The sequence below is a fragment of the Thunnus maccoyii genome, chromosome 2, assembly GCF_910596095.1.
Source record: "Thunnus maccoyii chromosome 2, fThuMac1.1, whole genome shotgun sequence".
NCBI classification, from domain to species: domain Eukaryota; kingdom Metazoa; phylum Chordata; class Actinopteri; order Scombriformes; family Scombridae; genus Thunnus; species Thunnus maccoyii.
In genome coordinates this window covers 36031331-36043485 of record NC_056534.1, presented here as the reverse complement: position 1 = coordinate 36043485, position 12155 = coordinate 36031331, and the positions used below count along the sequence as shown (strand labels likewise).

General features: G+C 41.2%; 1 protein-coding gene across 2 annotated transcripts in view; it reads left to right on the top strand.

Moving 5' to 3' along the window:
* Positions 1–917: 917 nt before the first annotated feature.
* The window catches only part of LOC121906861 (alpha-1,6-mannosylglycoprotein 6-beta-N-acetylglucosaminyltransferase B-like), a 122623-nt gene continuing 111385 nt past the window's right edge, over positions 918–12155 (top strand). For both annotated transcript variants that reach the window (XM_042426049.1, XM_042426039.1), the window contains exons 1-2: positions 918–1488; positions 6094–6206. In XM_042426049.1, the coding sequence (XP_042281983.1) occupies positions 1421–1488; positions 6094–6206 (181 nt within the window). In that variant the 5' untranslated portion in view covers positions 918–1420. The remainder of the gene's footprint in view (positions 1489–6093; positions 6207–12155) is intronic.

Sequence of the window (12155 nt, the reverse complement as noted above, 5' to 3'; positions counted from 1 at the left end):
ATTTGCCTCCCAAATAAAAGCAAAAAAAAAAAAAAAAAAAAAAAAGTGTTGGCACTGAGTAGTGGTTTAAGTGCGTTATAGCCCCTCGGGGTAATTATCGATTTAATTAATGGGCTTCTTTAGACCTGCTTTGTAGAATAATTTAATATTTTCAGCATAATAACATCAAACAAGACCAAATAGCCGGGAGACACAATAAGGAAAAGATTCTGCCCACTATAGCCTATCCACCGGCTCATCAGGCTCACCGGGCTGCCCAGGAGGCAAAGTAATATATTTACACCCTTTTATTGTCACTACAAGCACATTTTAGACTTTAAATTTGAACATCTCTCCGAGGGTTTCTTTGTTGGGTAAGTATTACTAGGCTCCAAATTACGTCTTATTTCATTAATATTTTAATGTTTTACTATAATCTGTTTATTTTGTGTAGTATGTCATAATCTTATTGTTTATTCTTATTTCTATGGCTTGCATTATCTTTTATTATCTTAATTACCCATCTTTTATTGTTGTCCTTTTCAATTAACTTTTAAATTGTTTGCTTTTTTTTAGTTGTTTTGGTGTGCATTTGTGTCTAAATCTATAGTTAACATCCCATGTTTTGTCGATCACTTGTAAAGCACTTTGAATTGCATTTGATTTGATCGTTTGATTGGTTGATTGATTAATTGATTAATTAGTGTCTCCCCTAATTCTAATGTATTTACCTCTATTGACCTTTCCCTCATGCAACAGAGTCTAGACCTCTGACTTTAAAGACAAAGTCTGTGATTTTGGGTTATATAAATAAAAATGACGATTGTGGCCTTTAGCCATTATTAGAAAGTAAGTGTTGCACACCTATAAGAGCAGGCTTTTATTTTGAAAACACTAAGCGGATGTTGTAGGCTATACTACACTAGGCTTCCGCTAACTTGACCGTTGAGAGGGGAACGGGTAACAGGCAGTACGGTTGACTTACCACAGTCGCGCTGCCTCCGCTGTGAAGTTAAAACGTCTATGAAGCCAGCTCTCCACTTCGCAAAATCTTACCGAGAGAAAACGCAGATTTGAAAGGACGAAACACTTTACCCACATGTTTGACGCCATTTTTGCAAACTTAACATCGGATATGACTCCAACGGTCGACACAACCTGCGGCGGCGACTTCACCTCAGACTCAGAGTGTTTGCCTGGCGACGGGAAAACGCTTTAAATGACATTTAAACACTCGAGAAAGGAGACTTGCTGAATGAAACTTTCTACTATTTCTCCTGGAGGGGTAAAGAGCCACTTACCGGGCGCGGTGTTCGCTTAAAAAACAACCGAGTTTACCGCAGTTGTGCACCGCTGGATGGGACGCAGATAAAATGTTTCGTCAGCTCAAGTTCCAGGTTGGGAGGTTAACGACGATGTCAGGGGTCGCCCGTTTTGGAAAATGATTACTGGCAGCACCGACGGTAAAATAATGGTCAGAAGATGTCTAGTAACGTTCAAACCGTTCAGGTAAGAGACAAAGAGCTGTTTTCCTTTAGCCTCGAGCAACGTGGTTGCTTAGTATTGATTGAAATGTGTGTATTTTCACTGCTTACGTGTTAGCATAGCTGCATTTTTATCATACAGATGTCCCAAACAAAGACAGATAGAGTTTCCACTACGAGGAATGGCTAAACTAAGTTGTAAAGCCCTGAGAAAATGCACTACTATGTTATTTTCTCCAGCTAAGGTGTGTGTGTGCACCTAAACACACACACACACACCAGATGTTTCTCTACCAGATGAATTAGATTCAGGTTGGAGTCCGTATGGATAAAGCGGCGACACGCTGCGATAAATCAGGAAAGAGCCGCTGTAAATAAGCTCGCAGTCAGCCGAGCTTTAACTTAGTTTCTTGCTGCATGGATAGCTCCATTATCACTGTGTGGCTGGGCTTTGTTTGTGGAGATATGAAGGGGAAACCGGAGGGGATTTCTTACACATGTTAACCGCTTAAACAGTTGAGACTTTACGGTCCATTGAACCATGCTGTGCCGACCTGCTTTATTTTATTTTTCCTGAAAGGTACAGCTTTAGCAGCAGTGAGTATCTGTGGTTGAAGAGCTGGAGGATTTCCTCCAGTGGTACCACCTCACCTTACTTTCCACCTGCTGATACTTGTTGGGTGAAACAATGGTGCAGCAGCTGTGCAGCACTGAATAGCTTCACCTGCTATCTATTCAAACACATACAATTATGCAGCTTTGTGACAAAGAGCATGATAGCTCATCCCTAGTGTTTTTATGTGTGTATCACAGCCAACAGCTCAGTCATTTTACCAGTGTGAATGGTAGAGAATAATAATTTTCATGGCATTTTGCCTTTATTGAATAGTTTTGACAAGAAACAGAGAGAAAACATGGGGAGAGATAAAGTTCCTTGTCTGGAAGATGAACTCAGGACCTTGTGAATAGTGAATGTGGTGTGTATCTTACATCACTGGACCTCCAGGACAGCCGGAGTAGACAAATGCCGTAGGCAATAAAAACCATGTCCTCGTTTTAGGAATATTACTTGAAGTCTGATCTGTTGCTAAGAGCTAAAGCACGAAAGTGTTCATGACCAAAAAATGTGCAAATTAACAACCAATCAGAATTCATTTTGTGTACGAAGGCCGTGAGACCCTCAGTGCTGCCAGAATTAAGGATACTATAGACGCCAGGAAAAGTTTCTTGGAAAACACCAGCACCACCTCCTCCACGCCTGCCACGCCTCTCGCTTCAAAATCATCCTACCTAGAGGCAAAATCTGATAAGTCTATATGTGTGAGGCAGCCAATTAGCTGATAGCAGATCTCTCCTTCTGATCCAATTAAAGGGAGCAGAGCATTTACTTTAAGCCTGTTAATTAAAGACTCGTCAGGCAGGACCGGGGCCTCATCCTCTCATATCACCCACCTAACGCCACTTTGGAAAACAGCTAAATGATAAGAGAGAGAGGAACGATCGCCCTAGGACAACGTCGGCCAGCCTGAGCACACCCACACGAGCTGAATATTTTATTTTCTCTTCCCATCAACCTTTTGTGCCGCTCGCACACATCGCGTCTCTATCTTTTCTGCCACATGTTAACACAGACAATATTATTAATCCTCAGATCACAGAGAGACAAATAGAAAACTAGTTGATAAGCTGTAAAATGTGTCAATTTTTGCTTCATGGACTCCTGTTATCTCTTCAGTTGTCTTTAATTGTAATAACACAAGGCTTTGAAGATGAAAAATGAAAGACAAAAAAAAAATGGGGCAGTTGAAATATAAAAATCAGGTCAGTGACTCTGTTTTTTTTTGTTTTTTTTTAATAGTTTTCATCTTCTTGGCTTGCTGACCAGTTGGTGGTAAACTCTAATAAGATCATAATCCATGCGGTGATATGTATCTGCGTATTCATGATAAATAATCCCTCGATCATAACGATGGCATCGGATTGGATTCACATCAGTTACTGTATTACTGCTCTGCGGTCCGCTGACAATGATTGAGCTATTCCAATCCATCCCGCAATATGCCTGGAACAGATGGGGATAATCATTTCTTATTTCATAATATTACAGTATCCTGGGAGAGACAGAGAGGTAAATGAGAAAGGATGAACATGTGCCAGCTGCTTAGATGCTGATGTAAATACAGTATTATAGCTTCCTTGTATTTTCGGTATAAATCAATAAAGAAATGGCACAGGATGGGAGCAACCGTTGGCACTCTGACGCTTTGGCTTTGAAGCCTCTTGTTCTCTGATGGCATCCCAACGATCACAGCGATCATCATGTTCATCTAATAATCTGCCTCCAATACGGGCAGAAAATGAAGCCGATAATCGGAGCTTGGAAGTCTTATTCCAACATGTATTCATAGTGCAGTCAGTGCTGAAATTCATTAGCTCAAAATGTAATCTGACTACTTTGCTGATGATAAATGAGCAGTTAAGCTGGAATAACTGTATCGCTGCTTTACCTTTTGGGGTGATCATTATATCTGTAATCATGTTTGATGCGACCCGTTCATCCCTTGATGAATGATGGTTATTCAATGTCAATAAGTTGCGTAAAGGAAAGCCGCATCCCCGTCCGTCCTTGAAGCCATCTGAGTGTATCACGACTCAGGACAAGACTCACACCGGCTCTGTCTTGGAATATAAAAGTCACCTTGGGAGCTTGCCAAACCACCGCGCTCTATACTTAACGGATTATTCAACATCATCTCCATTCCTTCGGGTCAATCAGATCAGCTCAGCAAATGTTCTTTTAAGTGGCCGTTCTTCCTCGCTGTTGATAGGAGGTCGTTTCTTTTTCAGCCGCGTCGATATTAAGAGGTGTCGTTCAGAACTTTGCGTGACCGGAGCCACTTACCGTTCCAGGAAGTGCTGTCAGATTTCACACCGGGCCGTGCATTCAAGAAAACAGCTCCTGCCTGGCTTTGAAGAGAAAGCAATAACTATGAATAATTCATTCATTTGTTATGTTAAGATTCATTTTTTCCCAACCTAAGGTGCAGGAGTTAAAAGTTTAAAAGTAACCTGTGCAAGGTTAGCCTTAAATTATGGAGTGAGTTGTGGAGAAGCTCCCGTTGGCTCCTTCTTCCCCCTGTGGGATTGTTGCTTTTGATTAATCGCTCATCTCCTGGTTATAATACAGCCCTTTATTGTTTCATAGTATTACAATGCATTTACCCAAACAAGTTCACATGATGGAGAAAATTTGTTGCATCTTCAGCTGCTAAAATATGCAGTAAAGCCGTTCATCGTCACATGAATCAGCCTTTTTACTGCGCCAGTACTAAAAAAAAAAAATCTTGGAAGAAATTTCTCCAGTGAGGGTTAGCGGCCGTGCAGCAAGGATTTTTAAAGTGGGACTTGACTTGTTAGTCATGGAGGCTGACTGGTATTTTGTCCAGCAAATAAGAATCAGAGACAGCTTTGCTTCTCCGGTTCCCCAAAGAGCTTCGGCATAATAAGATAACCTTTGATCCGTACGCTGAAGAGAGTAGCTTAACTAGGGCAGGATTTACACAGATACAAAAGACCTGATTTTCAACTCTTTTAAGTCTAAGATCTGATTCTCTCATGGCTGTCTAACAAGGGAGGACTCACACAGAGTCTCATTTTATTTTCCCTTCTGAGGTGCGGTAGAGTTTCAAATATCAGATTTGTGCCACAAAGCGTGGTAAAGCTGTAAAGTTTTACGTTCCAAATCCGGGCCTGCGCTACAGATCTGATCCCAAAAATATGATCACCTGTGACTTCTTCGATGCTTCGTCACCCAGCAGGACGTTTAATAAAGAAACAAGGACTGACTTTTGAATCTAGATGTATTTCATAGGTTTTACAGTGACTCAGAGGGTGAAGACTGTATCGCAGAGCCCCTTCATCGTCGACCTAGTTCTGTGTGGTTCAGACAGAGGGGTGAACGAGACTTTTTAGCTAACTTTAAACTCTTCCTCACCTCCTCTGTCCTCTTCTTGCCTTATCTTCCCTTCCACTCTGCTTATCTCTGATATTACATAAATAATCACATCCAATTTGCCTGCACGTAGGGACAAAGTGCTCACCCTCATTTGTCCTAGATGTATTTCAAGCGATAACATCACAGCACTAAAATGTTTCAACTCAAGTGCCCTTTGGCTTCTACCTTTTCTTTTTTTTTTTTTTCATGTGATCATCGCTCTATTTATGCTCTGCCTTCTGGAAATGCTAGTTCTTGGTTTATCTCCTCCTCTCCTCTTCTGCTCTCCTACACCTTTTACCTTAACCTCATCGCATCTCTATTTTTTTTTCCATCCTTTCCCTCGCAGTCGTGTCAATCATTCCGTCCTGCAAACCCGTCTCCCGTAATTGTCGGCCTGTTCGCCTCATTCTTCCTAGAGTTTTTCAGGCCTTTCGCCTTTCTTTATCCACTCATTTGTCTGCCTCCAAATATCTCCAGTTCCACCTCCCTTCGCTCCCTTATTCCCCTCCTCATCTTCACGCTTCCCTAACTGCTCACCCAAAACATCTATTTACCTGCCCTTCCCCATAAATATGTCTATCTGTCTCAACTCCCCTTTCATCCGATCCCTGCTCTCCTCCCTCTGTGTTGCAGGATATTCGTGGTGGGAATAGGCTTCTTCAGCCTGTGTTTTCTAATGACCTCTCTGGGGGGGCAGTTCTCAGCCAAGAGACTGGGGGACTCTCCCTTCACCATCCGCACAGAAGGTACTGACATGTGCTTTTACGTGTGAGAGTGCATGTGTGTGTGTGTGTGTGTCACTGTATATTGCTGTGCTATAACTCTACACGGTCCTGCCGGCGCTTCACTGCCATGCGCCAGTTTGTCAAAGTCGCAGCACCTGTCACCAGAAACCACATATAAAACCACTTGGAATGAGGTAAGGATGAGGCAAAATAACCATACAGTAAATGTCATCGCAAAACTAGTACGACTGGTGAATATATTTATAAAACATTCATACAACCTTCAGCAGAAAAGCTGCTTTTTCTATACATGCGGTCAAGTGGTCAGAGATAAATCAACATGCTTGTAAAAGAAGACTGATATGATGTAGAGAGGCTAGCCACTAGCTTGGAAGTTATTGGTTTGATCTCAAGCAGTGACAGGAGGGAGGGTGGCTAATATATCCATGGCAGCCCTGTCCTCTCTTTGACATAAACGGTACTGTATGTGAACTGTATATGAAAATATATGTGAATAAAGTGTAGAAATGTTGTGTTGACTGACTAGCAGCATTAATCTACTGAAAGGGGGCATATCATGCTTTTTGTGATTTTCTGCTATGATGTTGGATGTTAAACATGGTCAAAGGTCCGAATCTTGAGGTAAACGTATGTCAGACGCTGTGTTTGCAAAGTTATCTCTACTTCCTCCTTGTGATGACGTCAGATTGTTCACGCTCAAGTTGTCGCTAAGGTTGTTCCGTGTGTTATTTGCGTCACATGTTTCAAATTGGATTTTGGGCTTGAACGCTGTATTTGAGAAGTTTCTACCCTACAAATATTGTTTGTCTACTTAGCCTCCTGAGCTGCTGGAAGTCTGCCAAGCAGCAGCTTTCAGAAGTTAGCCAATCAGAACAGAGTGGGCTCATCAGGAGGGCGGGGCTTAAAAGAGACCAGAGCTAAAACGGCCTGTTTCAGACAGAGGCTGAACCGAGGGGATGCAAGAGTCCTGCACTCCTGCAAATCATGTGAAGATATTCCAGTAGAGCCCCAGAATATAAATATAGGAATGTGATACGTTTTCTTGAACTTCATTAAAAGCATGCCTACATAACTTTTGTTCTAGCCACAAATGGTAATTTTTGGTACAACAGCACACTGAATTTCTCTATATTTACATACAGCCATGTCTAATTCATCTTATCCAACATTATCTATTATAAAAGTGGGTCTTTTTTTATTTCTTATAAATGTAACATTTAAGAATCTGATATTTCGTAGTTGAAAAGTTTCACTGGAAAGACGAGACTACTGAGCGCTCCTCTCTCCCTCCATGTTTTCACTGAGACTCTCCAATAAAGGTAAATGCTCGGTCATTTGTTAAGGGACATGACATAGAGATAAATACAACTGCAGCCAGCAAAAACCACATCTCACCTGTGACATGTCATTAACACGTTGACCAGCTGGTGATATCACATGACTGCGAGTGAAGGTTGACCGCCGGTGGTGAGGCAGAGAAAAAAAAAAAGCACCACTGTAATCTCCCGCCGCACGAGGCGCAAAGATTGAAAGTCAGAGGTCGTTTTATGGAGGCCAAACACCTCCCACCGCCGCTAGAGTTAAAATAAGACATCTTCGTGTTCTGAGGGCGATTCCACACGTGTGCAACATGTGTGTTTACGCTACAGTAGTTAAAGCGAGCACTACTATAATAGTGTGATAAGTCAGGTGTTGGTGTGTGTGTGTATCTAGTATGTGCTGTTATTTTTCAGATATTAACAGAAAACAGCAAACTTAACCACAGAAATACAGAAGCATATTAAAAATCAGGCGCAGTACTATATGTGTATGAGAGAGATAATTGGACAGGGGGGTGGGGGGAGGAGGGGGGGTCATTTGGGATTACTGTGTTTGTGATAAATTGAGATTACTGTGTTTGTGTGATAAATTAGGATTAGTGTGTATGTGTCAGTGTTTCTTAGTGTACTTGATTAATCAACTACTCATGCGGTGCAGCCTGGGAAGACATCTGGAGCAAGCTCATTAAAAACTCTATAGTGTCCAACCGTGCTTCCCCGTAGGAATTTACTCTGTGTGTGTGTGTGTGTGTGTGTGTGTGTGTGTCTCCCTGCATGTATTTATGTGTATCCTTGTATGTAGTTAAATAGTTTTGTGCTTGTCTATGCACAAAATATGCCTGAATCCGTATCATCTACATTACGCCTGGGTGCATTTGTTTGTGCGCCACCGTTTCACCTTCTTTTTCGCTCTTTATACGTGTCTCTGTGGTGCACTACCTCACACTGTTTTCTCTACCATCTCCCTTTTGTGTGCGTATGTGTGTGTGTTTATCTGTGTTTGTGATGAGCTGGCAGGAAATTGGCTGTTAAATGGGGCGACAGCAGCAATGTGGGACAAGATTGAGACCAGAGAGACTGAGAGACCGATCCATCTGCTCTCTGCAAATCAGCCCAGCAAAACAACTGGCCCTTTCATTAAGCCTCCACTCGCCACCTGCAGAGACACACACACACACACACACACACACAGTTTGACTCATGTGTTTCATCGAGTACACGTCATTTCTGGCAGACCTTCCATGTGAAAGCATGCAGCATTTGCAAAAAAAAAAATCAGTTTCTGGTCTTTTCACACCGGCCAGCAAAGCAGAGTTACTGAACTCAGCGGTGAATTTTATCCTGGTGGTCGTTTTTATTTGCCCTGAAGACGTTTCACTTTGCGCTTTTGCTCGCTGCTTTTTTTTTGCTTCAGAGTGACAGCCTGTCCCGTCACTCTGTGAAGCTAACCTCGTTGCTATCAGTGCAGAACCGCAGCAATTTTTCATAATGACCAACTTTGCGGCTGCTATCAATAAATGTGATGCCAATTTTGAGTTCCATAATTAAATCTGTTATATTAATGAATAACATCAAATATGCCACTTAATCATTATCATGATGAATTTGAGCTGAATTAGTCAGTTTGATAAGCATGTTTATTTCATAGCTGACTGGTTTTTGTTAAATGCTTCACTTCATTTATAGAAAATAATCACATTTCAAATCTAAATGGCAATATAGGTCAGAAAAATCACAATTATTTTCTTCATATTATTCAGTCCTAGGAGGAGCTCTCTTGTTTTAGCATCAGTCCAATGTTATGTTTTTTTCTTGTGCTTATTTCTCTTCGTTTAAAGCTTTGTTCTGAAGTTAAAACAAGAGAGGTTACATAGTCAAGACAGAGCAAACTGTCAAAGGGTATTTTCTTTTATCCTTTGCCTCTGGCTTTCTTTTAAACATGGCCTCTAAATGGAAATGCTTCATCTCAGTAAAAAAAGGAAAGGAGCATATCCTAAAGAGGTCATTGTTACCTTAATGATTATAAATGAATTTTCTGAGCTAAAGAAGATTTAAACTAAAAGTAATGTCCAGCTTCATTTTTGCATGATATTTTTCTTCCCAATAGGCTTCAACCTTCTAATCACTACTGTTGTCTCAGATTCCCATGTATCCGTGTTTAGATGTCATCGTATAACAAGGCCTTCTCCATCACTTGAGTGGAGGATGTCTGATTCAGCAGCTGTCTAAGGCTAATCATAATCCTCGATGTGTTGACGACAAGGCCGTCAGGAACACAAGTAGACAATTAGTTTTTCTGTATATAAATCAAATTCACGGGATTTCATCTTGCATTACGCCACAGTCATTTGTATACAGATATTAACTTGCTGTTTGCACACAATAACATCCAAAATTTGTGTAGGGCTTTGTCACCTTAGTGGGAGCCGCACTGATAGCAATTGTTTGGGTATTAGCCGAATTCCGTCGCCACCTCTCGCTTCCGTGGATTATCGGCTTCTACTGGAGGTTCAGAGTACTGGGTTTTTCTCTCAAATCCCCGTCTCTCCTCAGTGACTCACAAACTCATCAACGGCTGTGAGTCGGAGACGGAGAGAGAGGAAGGGGCTCAATAGTGAAAATGAGAAAGTGGAGAAGGAAGAAGGAGGTAGAATAGAGATTGTTTCTGTGTGTATCTGTGATTAAGATTTCTCAAGGTTACATTTCTCACAAAGGAGACAGATAAATAAAAAAAAAAAGAAGAAGAGGGATAAAAAAGGTACACAAGCAGAATTTTCTCTTTAAAAGATTAAAATAAATCTGACATAAGGGAGATGTTAGCTTGATCAAAGGCCCTCCCTATGGAGCTTGTTCACACTCTGCAGTTTATTACATTAACAAGGACCCATGACAGTCCCTTTACTCTAAGCATGATTCTCACTCCGCTGTTTGTTCTGGCTGAGACACTCGGGGCTCTCTTACTGTCTAGGTGGATCCCTAATGGGAGAGAGAATATGATTTTATATTTCAGCTTCAGCTCTGTCTTCTCTGTAGCTCTAATGGCTAATTGCTTAAGAACACTGTCAATCAAAGAGTTTAATTTATGAAATGGGGAAATTACCAAAAGGAGAAGACTGTTTGTAAATGTGCATAGATCCAAGCAGAAAAAATGGCTGTTTGTCTCGCATTAAACTCAGTTCTGTGATGTTTCCACGCCATCAGTCAGAAAAAGACTCATGCTAACGTGTCACATTCCCAAAAGACATTTTTATTCATGTCCTAAGAGGACCTCCCCACAGCTGCAGTTTACACTACATGCATGTAAATGTATCTGATTGTTGTAAATTGCTTGATTCGATACGTGTATATTTCAGCACATCAGTATGCAGCAGCAGGTACCGGTTGAGCACATCAACCCCCGCTCTGTGGTCCCCTTTAATGTTTTTTTTTTTCACACTGGATGTTCATCTCTATCACACATTCCCTGCAGTTATGTTTCCTCCCCATCGCTTCATGTCGAACAAATCTGGCATGACAATCTTCTGCATGTCGCTGGTGCTAGGTGCATCAGGGGAGTCACTCGGGGAGTACACTTTATCAGTGCACTCATAGCCTAGGGAGTTTGAATGGACTGTGTGTGTTACTGACTTATCCTACTTTCAGGGACTCAAGACCAGTTAATTGGGGAGGGTTTGTCCAATTTGGGACAAAAGCCGTGTCCCCAGTTGGAGAAAAAGCTCATTTTTGGGTCAGTGGTTAAGGTTAGGGTTAGGCAAGTCATGGTTATGGTTAGGGTTTGGGTAGGTCCCCGAAAGTGACCCAAGTAAACATGTGTGTGTGTGTGTGTGCGCACATCGGTGTATGGGTTTGTGATTCTCTGTGGATAACACCGCAGAGTAAGTGTAAAAATATAAAACGGGTTGGGAGTGAATGAGCGTGTGTGTTCATGGTCAAGTGGAATAGCTTGTATATACATATGTGTAGTAAAGACAATTTTCCCTTTTACCAATACTTTTCGACATACTTAAAAAGTAACGTTTCAGGTTGAGTGTTATAGATGAAACGATGATTAAAGGTGGGATTTAAGATAAAGATTAGATTGTTTGATTGTTGGAAGATAACAGTGGCACTTCCATCACCTCTGTCTGGGAAACTGAGACAAGTCTCGCATATTTTTTGCTAGTATCTCTTGTCACCTGGAAATTCTAGTTTACTCTACATATTTCGGATTATCTATGCCAAAGCCCAGAATTAAATATAACTTAAAGTAGAACATTAGCATAGCACAGTGTTTCCCATGTACCCCATCTTATACACATAGAAAATGCAAGTTCAGGACGCCCTTTTTTAAGTTTCTGTGTGGTTTGAAAGTACATTAATTGCAATTTTAGCTTAGTTTGGATCCATTTTGGTTGTCTGTTGGATCGGGTAGAACCTCTTCCCAATGCTGATGGTTCAATACTTGTTGGCATAACATTAGCAATTCTTTTACCAAATGTTTTCACAGAGATGATCCAAATCATGTCATTGTGTGAGCATGCAAGCAGGAAGTGGATGATATATGTGGGATGTAATTTAATTTCTTGAATTGCAATTAGTGACTTAAAGAACCAGTTTGTAAGATTTAGCGGCATCAGTGAGGATGCAGATT